The 21,640-nt window shown below is 42.9% G+C and overlaps 2 protein-coding genes across 11 annotated transcripts in view; one reads left to right on the plus strand and one right to left on the minus strand.

The window, feature by feature from the left end:
- The first annotated feature begins 580 nt into the window (after positions 1–580).
- On the plus strand, positions 581–9,907 carry ZBED3 (zinc finger BED-type containing 3). Of its 9 annotated transcripts, none has more exons than XM_080803570.1 (5): positions 618–726; positions 3,021–3,088; positions 6,392–6,539; positions 7,923–8,058; positions 8,690–9,907. In XM_080803570.1, exon 5 carries the CDS (start codon positions 8,704–8,706, stop codon positions 9,391–9,393), a length of 690 nt encoding a protein of 229 aa, XP_080659696.1. In that variant the 5' UTR covers positions 618–726; positions 3,021–3,088; positions 6,392–6,539; positions 7,923–8,058; positions 8,690–8,703; the 3' UTR covers positions 9,394–9,907. The 9 variants fall into 9 exon arrangements, with proteins under 9 accessions (XP_080659691.1, XP_080659696.1, XP_080659694.1 ...); XM_080803572.1 differs by lacking the exon at positions 6,392–6,539 and adding an exon at positions 4,010–4,109 and having other exon boundaries at positions 636–726; positions 3,048–3,088; XM_080803571.1 differs by lacking the exon at positions 6,392–6,539 and adding an exon at positions 4,010–4,109 and having other exon boundaries at positions 640–726.
- The window catches only part of AGGF1 (angiogenic factor with G-patch and FHA domains 1), a 62,755-nt gene continuing 45,499 nt past the window's right edge, over positions 4,385–21,640 (minus strand). The window contains exon 15 of one of the 2 annotated variants that reach the window (XM_080803563.1): positions 4,385–4,753. The gene's annotated coding sequence lies outside the window, so the exon portion shown is untranslated. Of the gene's footprint in view, positions 4,754–18,827; positions 19,506–21,640 lie in introns of those variants that run through there. The other variant, XM_080803564.1, reaches the window with a different exon arrangement.

Consider the following 21,640-nt stretch of genomic DNA (forward strand, 5'->3'; position numbering starts at 1 on the left):
ATAATCCATGCAAAGCTGATACCCTAGCGTTATTAAGTTTTCAAACACCAAGGAGCCCTACCTTTACCTGTCCAGACTTCGGTTCGGTGGGTTTATTTTTTTTATTTTTTTAAAGATTTTATTTATTTATTTGACAGACAGAGATCACAAGTGGGCAGAGAGGCGGGCAGAGAGGGAGAGGAAGGGAAGCAGGCTCCCCGTCAAGCAGAGAGCCCAATGCGGGGCTCGATCCCAGGACTCTGGGATCATGACCTGAGTTGAAGGCAGAGGCTTTAACCCACTTAGCCACCCAGGTGCCCCCCCACCCCCGTGGGTTTCTTTTAACAACTTGAACCATCTGACCCCTTGAACCTGAAAGGATGCAAACTGCACTCAGACTCAAGACAGGAAACCAGGTCTTGGAAGGTTAATGTAAAAGTATAAAATAAAAATTAAATTTTTAAAAAGCACTAAACAACTGCATCATTTTAAAACCTTGGCGAACACCAGTCTGTCAGTCGTGGACCTGGATGGCTAAGGAGTGACCGTCCAGCCCTTTCCCCTACGGGTCACACGTTACCGTCCCCCCTTTCACCCCCCCAGATGCGTGAATTGAGCGCTGTGTCTTTAAGGCAGACGCGCGGAGGTTTCTGCACAGGACAAAATGTCTGCGACGATCTGGAGGGGACCGGCGATCCCAGACTTGTAGCCCGCCTCCTGCTCCCGCCGCGCTTTGGGGGTGATGGGGTGAGTGTGTGCCTCCACGCAGGCGGCCGTGCTCCCAGAGGCCAGGTCAGGTCGCGGCCCCGCAGGGGTTTTGGGGAGAAGGGGGGCGGCGAAGGGAACGGGAACCAGTCCTGGGCCTTAGGGGCCGCAGGTGAGCAGCAGCCCGCAAACGCCACTGTGCGGTATCATCACAGCAGGCTGCTGGGCGGGCTGCTGGACGTGCCCTTCCTTCGCTGTGCTCAGGTTGTCCCTAGTGGGAAAGGCGCATGTGGCCCCGAATTCTGTCTAAAGGCACTGTTGAGCTTCTTTCAGCACCTCCTTTTTGCTCCTCCAGTCCCCTTTCAAAAAAGTTATTTGAGAATATCGAAAATCATCTGCTCTCCTTTTAGTAAAATTGCCTTTTTACAGACTTTTAACAGTGGCAAATGGCTGTGTGCCCTGTAGTGTGCTCTTTCTCTGAGACTTTTTTTTATTGTTTCTCATTTTGGAGAGGAGAAGGGAAATACGAGCCAGATGCTCAAACAGGAATCCCTGCCCCCATCTCCACGGTGCTCAAACAAAAGAATTTTCTGATCCTCTCCTAGTCCAGAGGAGCAGTTTGCTGTAACTACTTACAGTAGCCAAATGCCCGAAGCTTACCCAACAAAATTTTTTTTTCTTTCTTGAAAGAAAAAAATACCATCCAAACTTTGAATTAGCCCAGAGTACATGGGTATGGTGTTAAACAGAAGCTGTTGTAGAAAAAGCTTAATAGGAGTGCCCGAGTGTCTTAGTCGTTAAGTGTCTGCCTTCGGCTTAGGTCATGATCCCAGGGTCCTGGGATCCAGCCTCGCATGGGGCTCCCTGCTCAGCGGGAAGCCTGCTTCTCTCTCTCCCACTCCCCCTGCTTGTGTTCCCTCTCTTGCTGTGTCTCTCTCTATCAAATAAATAAATAAAATATTTAAAGGAAAAAAAAGCTTAATAAATTGACATAATTAGGGTAATTATTTTATGCACTTTGCATTCATGTATTATTTGTACGCCCTTTTTGGCCAAAACTGGCATGAGGCAAAATACAATAAAAAGTATGCAACAATGTGTACAATGGCCAACAGCCAAAACAAGGTAATTCTCTATTAAAAATTCTTTGTATTACAAGGGACTTCAAAGTAGGGCAGTTTTAAATTCCTGTAATTCATATTACAGTATGCATTTTACAAGACAAAATGGATCAACACTCTTCTTTTGAGGAATGTATGTATTAAAGTAATGTAGACCTAAAATAAAGGTTCGGTTTCAGATAGAAACTTTTCATTTTTAAAAATGCATTAATAGAGAATACATCTGGCCTTTTAGCTAATGGTAGAGGTATCTAAGATTTTGGCTTAACACATTCAAAGAACATCTCTGACTCACCATAAAATTAGCTGTGGGTTCAGTACATTTTTTACAGTCCATGTGTAATCTTTTATCTAAATATTTTCACACTTACCCTGTACTGTCTGAGCTGAGTATCCACACTTCACAGTTTGGAGGCATTTTTTTGCTTTTTAACTTCATCTAAGTCTTCAGCCTCATGATCCCAGACTAATTTTTCTGATTGGCTGGATCTGTTTATAAAGAGATGAATCCATGGTAGTAAACTAATATTTCTTTTTTTTAAATTATGTTAGTCACCATACAGTGCATCATTAGTTTTTAAAAGAGATGGACAAGTAACAGGTGAACAAATTGTGGTTTCCTTGATATTTCAATTGTCAAGGCTAATTATTTGTTTTAATTATTATGTTCTGCTTTGACTGAGTTACTGGTGGATGAAGTAAATGAAAATGTTTTTAGTGTTTCCACCCCAGTAGTGAATTTCACATTAGTGTGAATTTCTTACCTAAGATCCAGGCTCAACATACATGTATTTGTTTATCTCTGTCAGATTAATCCACCTGAAGTGATTAGCCTTGGCTGTGGAAGAACAAACAGAGCTATAGTTCATTTGCTATTACCTTTTGAGAACATTGCCTGGTTCTTTGGTCTTTAGCCTGCCTAATATTTTGTATGTGTCCTAGCATAAGTATAAAGTAATAAAACTAACTTCTGTGGGTGTTTTATAGAATGATTCCTAATGTTATGGTCATGTATGTATATATACCCAAATTTACACAAAATATTCATCCAGGTTTTGATCTTCCTTATTCTCTATATTGTTTTTCAGGGAGATGATACTGAGGAATCTGGGTTTTAATCTGCTAGATTATTAGAAGACTAGAACTTTAGAGAACTGCTAATAAAACTTCAAATGCAGTTTGAAATAATTAATGTGCATTTATTATCTTCCACAGGCTTAATTATCTTATCATTCCTTCCAGATAATGGATACTCAAATGAAACACTATGGGCAAGTTCAGAGGTGCGGTTTCAACTCTCCCCTCTTCCATGAAATAACTAAAATCTACTTTTCTTTCAGCTTTTTCCCCTCCCCAAAATTGGACTAGAACATTTCCATTATTAAATTAATTTCATGCTAGCTGCTTCCACTTAGCATCAAGAAATCTTACTTTAAAATAATGAGCTTGGAAGCCCAATTATAAGACTAAAGAATTGGAACTTTATGAATAGAGTCAGCACTAGTGGCTATGTGTTTTTGTGAATTTGGGGCCCTGAAGGAGCTCAGGAAGGGAAGAGATGCTGAAGCAGGAGTGTCTGCATGAACATTTGTGTTAGGGCCCCCAATGCCCACCCTTTCCCCAGTATAGACATTCCATGATGGAATTCACCTTCATGAGTGAACAGTGCTCTGACCTTTACCATGTGTATCAGAATTATTGCGGAAGCGTCTCTCCCCACCAGACATTTTCTTCACCTTAGCTGACCATGTAGTTAATAGGTGTGTGTTTTTCTTGGTTACTTGGTAAGGAAGTATTACACATCATAGGGTTCCAAGTCACCAGACCTCCCCATCATTTTCTACCTGAGAGAGGAGCAACCTATTTTTCATGAAGGTCCATTTACGAAGTGAAAATAAATTTGGCTGGGGAGGGAAGATGGATCTGTGATTCTTTTTTCCTTTCTATATTCAAAATCCTCAAGAGAATATTTCCAATATTTCCAACTACTTACTCTAATGAATAACAATGTCAAAGAGAGTAATAACACTTCCTTTAGCCACTAAGATACTAATGTGGGTGTGTTTGAGCAGTAAAGTCTGGTAGTCTTTTTTGTTCAGGCCCTGAAGTTATACAGCACTGCAGAGTCAACAGTAAGATCATTTGGATTATCTGATTTCAGCCACAGGTTTAGAGGCAGATAACCTTATCATTTTCCTTGACAGATGGAGAGACTGGGATTTGGTGAGCTGGGTCTAAGAAAACTAGAGTCAAGTTCATTGCATTGAATGCAGCATCCCTTGAGTGCCAAGGGAGATGAGCAAGGTGGGCAGTCCTCCCACAGCACCTCCATCTCCTGTGCATACAGAATCTCCTTCTGTTCAGGCAGGACCAGCAAACCACCTGATGCTGAGCAGCCTCACACACTGGATTCCCTCCAGGGCCAGATGGCAGCATGCTATGCCCCGCAGGACTGTGCTCTCCAGTCTCCGTAGTTAAAGCTGCCTAGCCCAGCTTGCACTCACATGCCTGAGGATTTATAAAATTACTTTGTATTTACGTTGTTGGGAAGCTACTCTGTTAAGGTGTATACACAGGTTGTGTCTTTCCATAACATCCGCTTTATTGAATCATAAAGCAATGTTAACACAATTGTAAAAGCAGGTTCAGAATCCCAAACTCAATGACATTTCACTGTGCATTTAACTTGGCTTCGTATGAGACTCACAACAGAAAGTACAATATAAAAGTCACAAGATAAAATAGGGGAAGTGAATGAACCAAATGCAGTCAGTCTATGAGTGCACAGCTGAGATGAGGTCTTGACCAATGTGGGTCCACTCAGTGCTTCCCTTCCTGCTTAGTACGTTCAAGCAGTGGAGGATCCCTGTTATTTTCCGAGATCAATTGGGCAGAATCTTCAGTAGCAGTTGCCTTTTTGATGCGGTCAGACATGGAAGGGTCAGCATCTGGAGAATAGAACAGTTTGCTATAAAAAATCTTCCCTTTTTAAAGGAGTTTGATGAGTCTAGCCCTTCTAGACTTCTGATTCTACTGATCACCACTTCTCGGTTCATCCAGGCTCTCTTGCTGGTCATCACTTCTGGGTGCCACCAGGCTGAGACTTTTGGTGATATTTATTCTCAGTTCATCACCCTTGTCTGCTTTCCTGATTCATGACATCACTGCTGGACATGAGTGACTCCATCTTGCCTCTCCACATTATATGTAGACCCTGCCATATACATAGTCTACCTAAATGTATCCACAAATGTGCATGCTTTCCTAGGACCTCTTTACTCCTCCTTTTGTGTTTACCTCTTCCCATTCTCTTTTCACACCAGCTGCCACTCCTCAACCGACAATGTATCTTCATACCAGCTGCCACTCCTCAAGTGACAATGTATATTCCTCCTTATTTTTCTTCATATATATATAAAATCTTCATATATGCTACACAGATCTGTATTAATAATAATGACATCATAATATACATATTTTTCTGCATCTGGCTTTTCTTCCTGAAGAGTTCCTCCAGAAATCCCTCTAGGTCTTCTAGCAGAGCTCCAATCCATCCTTTTTAATGGCTGCACAATATTCCCAGGTGTTAATACACATTATTTACCCAGCCATTTTCCAGTTGACAGGCGTTTCTGTGTTTCCAGTTTTTTGCTATTCCAGACAATACTGTAATATTGTATTGTATTGTAACATCTGTATTGTATTGTATTGTAACATCCCAATACATATCATTTTATGTATTGGTACTTTTAGTTCTACAGAATAGATTCCCAAGAATGGGATCCCTGATTGTATCTATTTCTAATTAACAGAAATCACCAGACTGCTTTCCTAAAAGCCTCCACATCTCCACTAGTAATGCATGAACGTACCCTTTTCTTTGCCTCCCTTCTAGCTTTGGCTGACAGACCTCTTTTGTTTTTGTTAGTGTGATGGATCTAAAATGAGACCTTACTGTTACTTTAATAGCACTTCCCTGAATATAAGTGCTGTGTATCTTTTCACAAATTCCTTGGCCATCTGACTTTGTTCTTAGGTCATTTACCTACTTGTATTTCTTGCCCATTTTTCTATTGGATTGTTCGTCTTTTTCTTGTCAGTTTGTAAGAGCTCTTTGTGTATTAGGGTTGTAGCTGAAGTTGCTAAGGCTTCTCTCCCAACCCAAGATAGCAGACTAGGAGGCTTCTCTCCCTCTGTACTGTAGGGATAGCTGAAACAAGCCCAGGGGTTGTTTAGCAGAACTAGGAAGGCTATGATGACCTCTGGCCCCAGACGCCTGGTCACTGTTTAGATACTTAGTCTGAACAGAAGACTGTATTGAGCCAGAATGTAGCTGCGTGCGGAGGACTGAGAAGGTGAGGCAGTTCAGTACTGTGCTGCCTTCTACCGGTTAAGGCCTCCGAGAGTGAAGGCCTGCCAAGGCAGAGGATGTCCCTCTGCCGCCCTTGGAGGGGCAGCGCTGTGCTGGCCAACATTTATGGTGCTGCGTGTCCCTGGCTCAGATGAGGCAGTCCACTAAGTCCAAAGGATTAAGACATCAAAATCAGTGCTTCTCACTCTTGTTTCCACCTCTGCTCTGACGACAGATGGCATTTATGTGGCACTCCTCTGGGCATCCCAGATTTTGAAGAAACTCAGAAACATCTTGCAGGGAGGTAAAGCATGACAGTAATTGGTCACCCCTGGCACTTTTAAGAGCACATCAGTAATGCTCACTCTCAGACTTTGTTACAGGTAAGATAGTCTGCAGTTTTATATACAGTTTCCAACCCCCCAGCTCTAGAAAGCATATCAGAATGCAAAGTGACAGTCTTGATATAGAAAACCTTTAAATCTCTCTTAATTTATAAAAATTCAAGGATTCATAATCCTATTCTCTCCCCTTTGTGTCTATCTAATAAGAAAGGAACTCTGTAAAGAGGATTCTAATGTAAAAGAAATGAACTTAAAAAAAAAAATAGAAAAAATTTTAGGTGAATTTAGGTTACCAAAAACAATTTTTTATACTAAAATCTGGTCTGTTTACCAACCATAATGTTACATAAACATAATGTTTACTAAGCATAAATGTAAAAAATTATCCTTGAAAATGGTGTGTAACTCCAGTCCTCAACCTATTACTCCCCCTTCCGGGACTTCAGGGATTTAGTAAATCTCTTGGAGGAAATCTAGCCTTTTAATTTCCAAAGACTTTTTATACTAATCGGCCTTCATGAGGAACTACATTCAAATCAGTGCCTGCTGTATCACAAGATATGTAAATAGCTAGGTTTTTTTTTTGTTAGAAGAGGGCTGTACTTGTCTTTTTTGATGATTCTGGTAAATTTGTTACCTTTTTTCAAAACCTGATATGTTAAATGTCATGTCTGACCCTGACTAGAACGGCTCGAGTAACAAGACTCTTAGCAACTGAAATAAAAGCTTACACTAAATACTACTACTATTAGAGCAACTTATTTTTCCTGTTCTTAACTGTGTCTTCCTTCATTCCCAGTGACGTTATAAAAAGAGATTCTGGACATTTATCATCTCCACTGCTGTTGGTTCAAAACTTGACAGTACGAATGGACACAGGCTATCTCACTATGCATCTTGGCCTTGATTTTCCCCCTGACATAAGCTCTCAGAAGACCTGCAAGCCTGTGTGTTCTCTTATTATTTTTAAATTTTCAAAACAAATTTGTTTAGAATCACACATTTGGTCCTTTGTGAAGTTACATCCTGAAGAATAAACTTCACCTTTTCTATTTCTCCTTGTTTGATAGGTTATTGCTGTGATAAACTGTTTTAATAGGAAAGACTTTACAATGATAGTCCCTGGGTTGTGTTTGGGTCCTTTTAACCACCGATATTTGTTGGACAGAGCAAGAAGCTATTACTTTTCTTTATTTCCTTCCTCAATTAAAAGCATTGACAAAGGTTTTTATCTTTTAAATGTATAAAGGGGATGAGCAATACAGAAAACTGATTTGTTTTATAACTGGAGCAACTCTGACAGGGTGAGAGGAAAAAAAGAACACGAGAGTAACATGGTGCTAGCCAGTATTTCCAGTATCTGTTTAGGGAGCTGTTTACTGAATTTCTTTTACTCACTGCCTTCCCTTTTATTACTCTTAGCACTGCTGATGGTTCTTTAGAACTCAGGATTCATGCTGCAGTGTTTCTACTGGAGAATTGACATTGGCTGGAAACCCTGAGGCATGACAGGGACCCCCCAAGGCCCACAGGACATGGCCTACCAACTAACTTAAAGGTAAAATTTTACAAAACTGCTTTGTATATTTGTTTTCCTAAATATGTATACTTTAAAAACAGTTTAGTGGTTTTTAGTACTGACATTTTCCTCTGAAGCACATCGTTTTTAAAGTCATAAAACAAAGACTTGTATTTTGAAAAACAACGTCCTCACTGAAAGGTCTTTAAAAAGGCTGTTCGCCCGGGGCACCTACACCCATGAAGTTTAAGAAACCAATTTTCTTTCCCAAGGCTTTCTTTCCGCCTCGTTTCTACAGTCTGTCCCCTAACCCCGAGAGCAGAAGACAAAAGGAAGTTTACTCTGTAAGGAGTAACCTTTGTAAAAGAGAGCAGGGGACATTAGTTAAAACTCGTTAGTACAGCACTGACTGGGGTGGTGCTTCCCCTTTGTTCGTGTCAGCCCCTGTGAGCGGGAGACCCGTCTGATCTTGAAGAGAGCTCCCAGTCAGGGGCGGAAGGGCTAGGCAGGGCTAACATTCCCTGAGGACTAAACCGTGTAATAGGAAAAAGAAACCCAGGTACCACCCAGACGTAATAAAAAGGCGGCCACCTCTGGCCACCGAAGTTGTGCGTTTGAGTGTGTGTCTCGTCGCGTGGCTGTCCTTACCCCTTTCTCCCCCGGAACGCAGGCGCGGCGGAGAGAATGCGGAGTGACGAGCTGGCGGCGCCCATGGAAGACACCCGCGGGCCAGACGACGCGGCGGCGCGGGGCGGCCCGTGTCCCGGCCTGGCCCCGGCGCCTCCCGGCCGCCTGGGGGCGCCGTACTGCGAGGCCTGGGGCTACTTTCATCTGGCCCCCGCGCGCCCGGGCCACGCCGCGGGCCAGTGGGCCACCTGCCGGCTGTGCGGGGAGCAGGTGAGCCGCGGCCCGGGCTTCCACGCCGGCACCCCGGCGCTGTGGAGACACCTCAAGAGCGCGCATCGGCGGGAGCTGGAGAAGAGCACCGCCCGCCGCTCGCCGCCCGCCGCCCCTTGCCCGCCGGGCCCCGCCGCGGCCGCCGAGGGCGACTGGGCGCGCCTGCTGGAGCAGATGGGCGCGCTGGCCGTGCGCTGCAGCCTGCGTGAGCGCGAGCTGGCGCGGCGCGAGGCGGCTGTGGAGCAGGGCGAGCGCGCCCTGGAGCGGAGGCGCCGGGCCCTGCAGGAGGAGGAGCACGCGGCGGCCCAGGCCCGGCGGGAGCTGCAGGCCGAGAGGGAGGCGCTGCAGGCGCGGCTGCGGGAAGTGAGCCGCCGCGAAAGTGCCTTGGCCGCCGCCTCTGTCCCGCTCCAGACCCCGCTCAAAGAAGAGCCCGAGGGGGAGAGGGACGGCTACAAAATCACCAAGGTCCTGCTGTAGGCTGTGGCCGCCTTCCGCCGCCAGTCCCTCCCATGCCAGCGCTGCTCCGAGTGTCCCTGGACCGGCCTTACCTAGGACCTGAATCTCAGGCCCGCCGACATCTCCACCGGTGGGCCCTTGAGAAGCACTTCAGAGGCCAAAGCAAAACCAAAAATCACTAACGCTCCGTGACAACCCCCCCAACCCCGGGGGCCTGGGAGCACAAGCTCCAGTGGCCTCCTTTGCTCTTGGGCTTTAGTGAGCACGGTGCAGGAGCTGGTTTTCCTCCAACTGCCTTTGGAATGACAGCTCCAGCAACTTCGTGAGACTAGGTCACCGGAGCAGTCTTGTAGCCGGTGACTTTGAAAGGACGGAAACTTCCTCGTGTACCAAAGACTATCCTACGTGCCTGTACACCAGCCAGGGCAACCCAGGGTGGAGGGTGCTTGAAAATTAGGATAAAGCATTTTATCCAAGAAGAGTTTTACTCACTTCCCAATGAATAAATAAATCTTTGGTAATTGGTTTACTTAGCAGGAAGTTCTGAAAATGGGGCCATTTAGTTTCCACAAGGGCTCTTTACCCTGTCCTCTCTAGTGCCTCATCAGAGCAGTCTGCGAGAACCCCTATTTACTCCACTCCCTAGCCTGCAGATAGTACCAAGTGCATCCTGTCCTCACACCAGCTGTTTTCTTTCCGTTTCACACCCAGTACCAGCTGTAGTGAGTTTCCCAACTTTCCTGCCTCACACTCCCTTACTAACAAAACATGACCTCCTCCCTCGTTGTTAGGAAGAGAACTTGGTTTCCCACATATCCACAGTCCTCGCTTCTGGGCCATAGTAGAAGGAAGGCATTCCTTCAATCTGAGGCCATCTCTGCCTCTTTATCTGTTCTCATCCATTTCTCTTCCACCATTACTGGACCTTTGCTCCATTGCAGTTTCTTCTTTCCTCTGACTTATTCCCTCCCTTCCCCAGATTACTGTTCCTCAGTAACACCCAGTCTGCTCTTGTACTAAAAAGAAAGACTCCCCCAGCCTGGCTGCTCCCACTGAACACTATCCAAGGGGGGCCTGGTTATTCTTGCTGCCTATACTTCCTCCCATACTCCAGTTCTTCACTAGTGGTCAGCTTCCCATCCTACCCTGGACCCTTAAGAAGCTGAATATGACAATTTATTTTCAGCCTTTATCTTGCTAGTACAATGAACACCACATATACCCTCCACCTAGACTGAGCAATTGTTAACATTTTGCCTTATTTGCTTTTTCGGCCCTCTCCCCCAAACACACCTCTCATTTCATCCATTAGTATTTCAGCATATATATCCTAATAGCCTCTAAAGTAGTCCTTAATCAAAATTCTGCAATTGTCTCAGAACTGTCTTATCTTCTCTTAAAAAGGGGGGGGGTCCAATCAAGGTTCATTATTTTTTATTATAACTTTGCCTCTTTTAGTCTAGAACAGCTCCTATGACACTTTTGAGAGTTCCAGGCATCTGTCTTATAGAATGTCCTTTATTCTGGGTTTGTCTGATTGTTTCCTTAAGTCAATTTATGTACTCATTCTTGACTCATCTACCCATGTGCCGGTGACTCCTGACTACCTCCAGCCTCGAGGTTCTTCCCAGTTCTGTCCTTCATGTCCAAACCCCTGCTGCATGTCTCCACCTCTATTTGTATATCCTGCCACTGCTGATCCAAAGGGCAAATCTATCCCATTCCACGTTCCCACCCCTTACCTAATAACTAACATTTACTGGGCTCTTAAAATGTACAGATACGTACTGCACACTGCATACATTACCTCACTTTATTCTCATAGCAGCTCCCTAAGGAGGTAGTAATGTTATGCCCATTTACGGCTACGGAAACTGAGATACAGAGGCGTTAAGCAGCTTCTACAGGATCACAGCTGGTAAGTAGTAGCGTTGAGATCCAAATCCAGTCTCCACCTCCAGACACGCTGTTCCTAGCTGCTGTACTGTCTCCCTTGCTAGTCACTGAGCTGACACCAAGTTTCCTCCCTCTCATTCCAGGTACTACTGTCAGTGACATTAACATGCACTGAGCATTCACCATCTGCCAGAGCTGTGCCAAATGCTTTACAAGAATAACTGCCTACCACAGAGCAACCCCATGACATAATTAATACTATGCCCATTTTGAAGAGGAAGAGACAGGCTTAGGGAGTTAAGCCATGTTGAGGCAGAATGGGAATTGAACTCATGTCACTGAATCCCAGGTCCCTGATCTACTGAGTCTATTTCTACAAATTGTCACACCTGTCTTCCTTCTGATGCCACCTGCCAAGCTCAGGCCTCATTTATCATTCATCTGGGGTTCATCTTCCCATCCTTGTCTTCCCAACTGTCCCCTTCTTAACACTCAACTTGACCAAAGGAACTGTTTGGTTTTTTTTTTTTTTTAAGATTTTATTTATCTGACAGAGAGAGACACAGCGAGAGAGGGAACACAAGCAGGGGGAGTGGGAGAGGGAGAAACAGGCTCCTTGTGGAGCATGGAGCCCGATGCAGGGCTCAATCGCAGGACCCTGGGTTCATGACCTGAGCCGAAAGCAGACGCTTAACTACTGAGCCACCCAGGTGCCCCCAAAGGATCTGTTCTAAGCCAACACTGATTATATCACAATTCCTGCTCAAAGGCCCCCCAAGATCACCCATCATTAATAAGCTTCGACTTTGTAGCCTGACATTCAAGTACCCCAACCCTGCTGCCAGTCTTTTCTGTCCCCTCCCCTACCTATACTATATGCTCCAGCCCAACCGGACTCTGTTCTTTTTGACATGCCCTCGTCTTGGCACCTGTATGCCTGTTCGCTTTCGCTCCACTTAAAAGGCCTTTTCAGTCTCTGAGTATGAAGAATTCCACCCATTTTCAAAGACCAAGCTCAAATTCAACTGCCTGCATGAAGCTTTCCGTGATTATTCCTAATTTAGAGACGATTCTTTACTTCTCTGGACTCCTTAGCATTTTATAATCTCAACACTTAGAACGTGCCATCTGGCATATAACTCTATGGATTCTTGTCTTTCTTCCTGCCAGACCCGAACCCTTGGGTCTATTCCTACAGTGCTTTGCATATAATAGCTGCTCAATAAATATCTGAGGCATTGAACTCAATGTGTTGAGTTTTACAAGTCAGTTTTCCCAGTTATTAATATAATTATTCATTTATCTTTAATTCTGAGTAGAAATCACAGCAGAAAAAAATAGCCTAGAAGGAAATAGCAGTAATAATTTTTTAAGTTTTTTAGTCAAGTGTCCATTATTGCACTGTTCGGTTTGAATCCAAATTAGTATTTCACTACTAGTATGTCATTATCAGGAATGTTTTTCTTAAAACATTTTTCATTACCCAAGTAACACAAAGGCAATGCCCCAAACTAGGAAGAAATCAGAACAACATCCCCCAAGATCCTGTCACCTTAAGAAGACTGTATAAATATTTTAATGTATTTTATTCTTTCGTCTTTCACAGTCTTTACATTTCCTAAAAATAGTATGTTATTTCTATTAAGTACTGAAATATAACTTCTTCATGTGGATGTATAACTTTGGCTATATGAGGAATTTGAACACTTTAGAAGAAAGAAATCATCTACAAACGTTACTCTTCTATTTCACCAACTGTTAGAACCATCAATATCAGCAAAGACTGACTTTTAGAATCTCCAACTGCTCGCTCAAGAATGATGACTAATGGGAACACCAATAGCTTCTGTTTGCGAGACAGGGGGAAATAGCCTGATAACTCAGTGCTGGCGGTGGGAGTTAAGCAAAGAGATTTTACTTTCTGCTTTATATAGTTCTGCATTGTTGTATTTTTTTACACCAAGCATGAATTACTTTTATAATAAAAAATAAAATTATTTACATTTCTCAAATTAGAACTCCTGACCATTCCACTTTCTTAGGTAAAATACACAAACCCAGCAAAGACTAGTGTAATCTCCACTTTTAGAAAAGCCTAGAGAGAAATGCAGCCCTTGTCCAGTCTAACATTATCATTTGATAGAAGAGAAAAATGAGCCCCTGAGTGGCTTCCCCACTACCAGGAGATAATGGCTATGGTGGTTCACCTGACTCCAACCCCAACAGATACTGTGCCTCTTTAGCCTTAAGGACTTCTGCTGGCTCATCTGTCAAAGCCCAAGGGCTGTCAGGACCAATAAGTCAAGCTGGCCTCCAGAGAACGTAGACATGGGTTATGGGGACTGCACTGGTCTGCCTGTGACCCAGCTGACTCACAGCTGTCATTGCTGATGGGTGACAGTGACACAACTTGCCTAGATCAGCTGGGCTTCCCTGACTTCCGTGACTGGGCTTGCTAATAGAGCCACCCACATGCTACCTTTGAGAGCAAGCACTCAGTAGCGAGGTGGATGGCTGGAACGGGGATGCAGAATGCCCTGAACCCAACTTCTGAACTCCTCCCATGATGTAAAGTGATCAGTCACTTCTTTAAGTTAAAATTTGGCAGAGACGAGGGGGAAGCAAAGCAGGGTACTGACAACCAAAGTTGAAACAGCTAGAGCCCTTTATATACCCAAGTTGTCATCCCTGGATCTGGAGATGGAAGAGCTGGTTTGGGCTTTCTATTTTAAATAGCTGTCCATATCTTTGACATCTTAGGCATTCATTAAGACTGGGCTTTTGTTTTGCTGCCACTCAATAGGGAATTCTACTTTTAAAGGTTTGAACTTCTTACCTTTCCACAATCTAAATCTGCTTGTCTGCAAATATGGATGAGGTGATCATTAAGGTCCTCTTCGGCTCCAACATGGTATGATTACATGCAATAGTTTAACATCAACTGACCTTTGAGTCATTGAGTTGTTTAACTGGATTTTCTTGTTCACTTTAGAAGAAATGTTGACAGTAACATGCTTATTCTCAAAAAAACAAAAACCCTGGGGCACCTGGGTGGCTCAGTGGGTTAAAGCCTCTGCCTTCAGCTCAGGTCATGATCCCGGGGTCCTGGGATCGAGCCCCGCGTCGGGCTCTCTGCTCAGCGGGAAGCCTGCTTCCCTTCCTCTCTCTCTGCCTGCCTCTCTGCCTACTTGTGATCTCTGTCTGTCAAATAAATAAAAATATTAAAAAAAAAAAAAACCTTAAAAAAAAAAAAAAACAAAACAAAACAAAAACCCAGGAGTATATCAAACTTCTTCCACAATACTGAGGTACTCACTCTATCATTCACTCCCTAGGAACCGAAGATGTGTGCAACGGTCATGAGTATGCTCTCTTGTACCCACTCTTTTGTCCTCATGACATAACTGTCCAGATTTTACAAATGAGGCCACACACTTCAACAAGGCGAAGTGACCTGCTGAAAGACAACAGCAAATTGGAGGCTGGCGCTCAGGCCATGGATTCCAGTCATACCTAGGACCAAATTTCCTCCCAGGCTTCCCTTGTGGTCCACCTCTTCACCAGTGCTATCCTGGGTGGAGTACTGACAGTTGGGTTGATGCTGGCTGCTTTCCACCCACAAGTTCTGTCGCTGGGGGTAAGCCAGACCTTAAGGAAGTGAGGCTGACCATTGTATTTGTTTGCTGTTGTAGCAAATTACCACAAACCCCGTGCCTAAAAACAACACAAGTTAATTATCTTAAGGTTCTGTAAGCCAAAAGTCTGAAATTGAATGCAGTGTCTGCAGATTTATGTTCCTTTCTAGGGGCTCTAGGAGATGGTTTTTTTTGTTTGTGGTTTTTGTTTGTTTTTTTGTCTTTTCCAGCTTCTAGAGGCTGCCCACATTCCTTGGCTTGTGACCCCTTCTATCTTAAGGTCAACAAGGGCCATTCTTTCTCACATTGCATCACTCTGATACCCTCTTCCACATTAAATGGACCCTTCTCCTTATTTTATGGTCTGTTGGTTAGCAACTTAATTCTACCTGCAACTTTAATTCTTCCCTGACAGGTAACATACTGATAGTTTCCAGGGATGAGGACACAGACATTTGCTAAGAGGCAAATGTGGGAATCTATGATCTGCCTACCACATAGCATTATCCTGCCTTGCTTAGGTTTGGAGGTATATGAGAAAGGCAAAGTGCTTGATGGGAAATCCCTATTCCCCAGAAATCAATACTTTAATGGGGGTCCTAATCTCCCCCCTTTTGTAAATCTGCTTAGAGCAGGGAGTGCTCATAGACTTTTCTGAGATAGATACCTGCTAGGTGGGTGTGAAGGATGCCTCTAAAGGGAAATCAGAGGCCTCCATAGTGTTGAGAATTAAATATTTAAATATCTGTGCACTCACTAGGACCTGACTGACTAGGAAGGTCAAGTGGTGATGTGTGACTTGTAAGCCTTTGGAGTCAGATAGGAATTAAAATTTAAGCTTCCCCCAAAGAAGAGAGTACTCAAATATTACAATTAATAAAGTTGTTGAAATATTTTTTTAAGAATCAAGATTCCAACCATGCATGCTACATGTCACCTTGGCAACCACCTTAACCTCTCTGAAACCCAGTTTTCTCATTGGTAAAATGGGAATAATACATACAACGATTGAATAAGATAATATTTGGGCAAATTTTGACATATAGTTTAAACTCAGTAACTATGACTTCTTTCTTTTTCTCTTATCTGAATGGGAGCTCATAACCAATCCAAAGGATCTCAGAAAGAGCAGGTTCCCTGGGATGATTCCTGAGAACAGCTGCTCACAAGCCACACAGGTTTGCCAAGTCATTTTCTTTCATGATAGATACCTGAGTTCTCAAAAAAGCTAATCCAGTCAAAATTCTTTAAGACTTTTGACTATAAAGTAATTTGACCAAAATTACAAATCAATGCATCAAAACCTATTCATCTAACTACTTTTCCCTTCAAAGCAGTTACCTTGAAAGGCTAGAGAGTTATTCCAAAAATGCTTCCACACTTAAAACATCTCTCGAACTCCTCTTCTATGGTAGCTCTCAGAGTTTCTGGAACATTCTTAAAAACATCCTTAAGTTGGGAAATACTCATCTTTCCAGGAAAATTTTGATTTTTTGAAAAGAGCACCCAGTTATTCAGAGCCCCTTCTGATAAATATGGTAGATGATGAATCAGATTAACATTACTAGTAAATAAGGTATATTATAATAAAGCAATAATTATTTTTGTGTGGCTCATAAACTGGCCTTCATAATGTTATATATTAAGGTTAAGTAAAGGTAGCATGGTCATAGTAGACATTAAGGCCCACTTTAGTGGGTTTATGATTTGAATTAATTCAAATAGCACTGGGAGTCATTACAATTTAAATAGTATTAAAAGTTTCTTTTTATGAAAATTTTAATTATGACATTCTCTGAAATCTGATTTCATAGTACTAAAATAAAGGCTTTAAGGAAAAGCATTAAATGCTAATGAAAGCTTTATTATTTCAGTATATATTCTCCCAGGCCTTTGGTCAAGGTAAGTAATGATCAGATGAAGAAGTTGGCAACCTTCAGTCTGGCCTCTACAGTCTACTAGTAACTAAAGGCTAAGTAACACACTCACATGTTTAAATATATTGAATAATATTCTACCAACTTCTTCCTCTCTTTGCTTTCTGGACAACAAAATACCATGGTATCTTAACACAGATGAAAAAAAGCTAGCTTTCTGTTGGAAGAATTTCTGAAAAGTCATTCTTACTCAAGCAGGCGAAAGTCATCGTTTGCCTCCATTCACATTAACTCCCCCAAGTGTGTCTGCTTCTCATCCTCCAGGGACTTTCTGATTTACATGTTCTCCATCAATTCCAATTTCCAATGACCTGATTCATGTCGCCTTTTTTTTTTTTTTAAGTACTTCAGTGATCTATTGTTCAGACTCAGAACACAAAAGCCCAGTGTTTGAGCAGGCAGAGTCCATACTGTTCACAGGTAACTAGAGGAGATACATAACTGAATGAAAGGCTGCAGCATCAGTAAGGTTTTACTGTTGTCTACATATACAAAACCTTGAATAAACATTTTTTGAAGGCAGAGTTTATAAGATTCCCCTAAAAAGGTCTGGTTTAGGGGCAGATGTGAAACATTTGAAAAACAAAAACTGTTCCTTCCCCAAGAACTCTGGCTTTTGCAAAAACTTTGAAATGAACAGAAACTGTTTTGGATTAATACTCTGGACTATCAAGGCCTTCATGTGACTACTTGGCCTTTACATGCTACAAATACTATCCAAAAATAAATGTAAGCTCCAAGATTACAGGGAGTCTTGTTCCATTTACTACTGTATCCCAAGCACCCAGCATAATGCCTGGACTTTATTAAGTTCCTCAAGGCTATCTGCTGAATGAATGCATGCTGTTCGAAGATTTTACTGTCTGAAATCAGTCCCTTTTGCAGTTCTCCTACAGTTCTGCTCCTACAGTGTACTGAGAGCCAGAGTGGGCCTGCCTGATGTCCCTATCACCTTCTCCAGATGGTTTCATTTCCAAAGTCACGCAGAATCCACCCCTTCTTTGAGGAAGACCTCAAAGTCCCACCGACAAGACCTTCTACACTTTATCACTATAATCTACTAGTCTCCTGCTCATTCTGCAGTACTAAATAGTAAATGTCCCTCCTATCATCACCTGAAGGAATGAAGATGACGCATCCACTTACTCACCCCACCCCGTCCTCTGACTTCCTCTAATTTCAGAAACCACCATACCTACTCCAAGATGCTTCTCCTACAACTGCGCCCTTGCTATTGGTAGCACGGCATAACAACACTAATAACTGCTAATATGTGAGGGCTTACTATGCACCAGACACTGAACCACATAGGCCTTATCTCATTTAAACGTCCCAATAGCTACATGAAGACAAAGTATATAGACAAGAATAGAGGTTTAAACAAATTTTAAACATCGCTCAGCTCAGGAGTGGTAGAGCTAAAATGCGAATCCAAATCAGCCAGGCTCCTTAGCCTGTGCTCTTAATAGTGCACTGGGATGAAAAGAATCAAGATTTAAACCCTAGCTCTGCCACTGTGCCATAGAAACTTTTTGATTTTGAGCAAAATAAAAACCTCTCCAAACCTCAGTTTTTTTAATTCATAAAATACTGGCAGGAATAAAGAAGATAATGTATGTTAAGTGCTTAGCAGAGCGTCTGACATGCTACAGATGTGGGTTCCATCCATCCTACCAACACATGCTCTTTGAGCCATCATAAACATCGAATGCTGTGACAGGTATGGAAGATACAACAGTGAATAAGACCAAAATGGTCACTGCCTTCACAGGTCTGCACAGCTCCTGATGGGTGCTCAGTAATATCTGACAGATGGAAAAAGCCCTCAAGGAGGTCTGTTAGTCTCCTTCAATCAGCCCCTCTTCAATCAGCCAGTTATTCTGATATAAAACAATCTAATGAGAATATTTCACTGCTTAAAACCTTCAGGAATTCCACACTGTGGAAGAGATAAAATCCAAATTTCTTTTTTTATTATTATTATTTTCCTAAAGTAGGCTCCATACCCAATGTGAGGCTTGAACTCACAACCCTGAGACCAAGAGTTCTATGCTCTACCGACTGAGCCGACTACTGACTGGGGCTCAACCAGGAGCCCCAATCCAAATTTCTTTTTTTTTTTTTTTTTTTTTTAAAGATTTTATTTATTTGCCAGAGAGAGAGAGAGAGAGAGTACACACAAGCAGGCCGAGAGGCAGGCAGAGGCAACGAGAGAAGCAGGTTCCCCGACAAGCAAGGACCCCGATGCGGGACTCGATCCCAGGACCCCAGGATCACGACCTGAGCTGAAGGCAGCGGCTCAACCAACTGAGCCACCCAGGCGTCCCCCCAATCCAAATTTCTGAACACAATATTATAGCTAAAGGTACGTGGTTCAGTTCCCCTCCCCACCAGCTCCTCTTTAAGCCATGAAATTCTTTCTACGTATGAAATCTGGAAGTCAAATCAACATAGACTAATTCTGGTTAACAGCATGAGAACTGGAATTACCAGTTTGGCATCCTAACCCTTTCCCACCCCCATCACTTATTCACACATACACACACATACGCACTCGCATACATACCCACCTACCCGCAGCTCCTTTAAGACAATGCCATGGGTTCTGTCAAACCATCTGAAAACCAAGTTTTAAATCCGGGTGTTTCTAATTGTAGAACACAACCTATCAGGGGATTATGAAATCAATTTAGTGGTTGGAATTAGTGATTTGGAAAACAAAAATAAAGAGTACATTATGTGAACTAACAACTAAGTATTGGTATATAAAACCTGTTACAGGGGAGCCTGGGTAGCTCAGTCCATTAAGTGACTGACTCTCGGTTTTGGCTCAGGTCATGACCTCGGGGTCCTGGGATTAAGCCCCACATCGGGCACCGTGCTGAGTGTGGAGTCTCTTGTCCCTCTCCCTCTGCTCCTCTTCCTGCTCTCTCTCAAATAATAAAATCTTAAAAAAAAAAAATAAAACCTGTTATAAATGCACATATAACATACTTATGTTCTGAGCCATGATATAAACTATATTTCTTAACATGGACCATGGTCAAAATGGTTTGAAAACCATTGCTTCACACCCTCTGTGTAGCTAGCCTCAGTTCCTTCCATGCTTCCTCAGTCACACAAAACTCCATCTGCATCAAGCCACTTGCAATTCCCCAAACCCACCTCGTTCTTTCACTGCTTGCCTGTAAGCTATAACCCAGGCACAGTGCTAGGCGCTGGGAATACAGTTGAGAGAAAAACCAAGGTCTTGCCCATATGGCACTTAAGAATCTAGACAGACAAATGCTATTCTAATCACATTAGTCTCTGTGACCCAAAGTAAACAATCTACATGAAGCAAATATAGATTCCCAAGAACATTTATCAAAGGCAATCGATCAGTCTAGGGGACAAGGGCTGCACCCCTGAAGGGAATTAGCACAGATCTAAATGTCAGAGTTACCTAGGTAAAAGAGTACAGGAAGAGCAATACAGACATAACAGAAGTTCAGTGGCCCTAGGGTAGAGAGGGTGTAGCATGATTGAGAAACTAAAAAAAGGTCAGGATGCTGAAGCCTGACAGCAAGTGGGAGTGATAGGAGAGAGGACAGGAAAAGCTGGCGGTGGCTAGACCGGGTAGGGTGTTATGGGCCAGGATTACTCCTCAGAGTAATGGGAAGCCATAAGAGGTTTTAAGTAGGAGATGACGAAAGAGGTGCTCTGTGAAGACACTTTGTCTGCAGTGTGGAGGATAGACTGGAGGGAAGACAGGAGTTGGAGATGTATCCTGGCAAAGAAAACCTGAAGTCAAGGGAATGTAAACGGTAAATGAAATGTGGCACAGGAGAGTAAGGAAAATGCCTGGGGTTGAGCCCTGAAGGCCTCTCGACTTGCAAGTGTTATATTCCTACCTATTATAAATGTGTATGAGCACACATACGTAAGTGCACAATTATACTTGCTTCAAAGGTCACATACAGAAAAAAAAAAAGTGAAAGTCTGCTCACTTCTTTAGCAATTAGTATTCACAATTTGACGTATACCCTTACATTTTTTAAAAAATGAGATCAGGCTATACACACTTTTCTACAATCTGCTTTTTCAAGTCAGTGATGTAGTGAGAATATTCTTTATCAGGATATAGATAATTCTAACTAACACATTTGAATGGTTTCAAAGTATTACACAGGAGGACTGCAAAAACAATTTAACCAATCCCACAGAATTCCCACTGATGGATAGTTGAGCTATCTGGGCCCGTTACCTGTCCATTCAATAACCTCTGTCCTCTTTCCACCTTATTCACTGAACCCTGATTTTGTTCCAACAGCAACATGTTCAGCCCCACATGATGGTTTGTGATTGTCCAAGACAGACCATCCTCTTGCCCACCTTTCCAACTTCCCTTGCAACTATGGGTAGTCACATTATCAGATTCTAGCTAATGCCCTAAGAAGAAGTTTGCTATCAGTTTCTGAGTAAGCCTTTAACTTCCTGGTAAAACAGAACACAAATATTGCTCTCTTTTCCCTTTCTTCCTGTTTTGGACATGAATATAATGACACAGGAGTTCCAAGTCATGTGCAACTATAAGGCCATAAACCAACACGAAGATTAGTAAAACAGAAAGGCAGAGAGAAAGCCTGGGCTCTGACACACACATACGCACACATAAACACTAACTCATTTTGAAGAATCCAAATTATGTATATATTTCCACTATAAAGTCTGAAAAAGTAAAAGTGTTTCAGATTAAAGATACAGAGCAGAGATATAAGTGATGCTCTACAAAAATAAGAAGCGTGCTTAAGACAAGAT

Source organism: Martes martes (assembly GCF_963455335.1).
Source record: "Martes martes genome assembly, chromosome: 5".
NCBI classification, from domain to species: Eukaryota; Metazoa; Chordata; class Mammalia; order Carnivora; family Mustelidae; genus Martes; species Martes martes.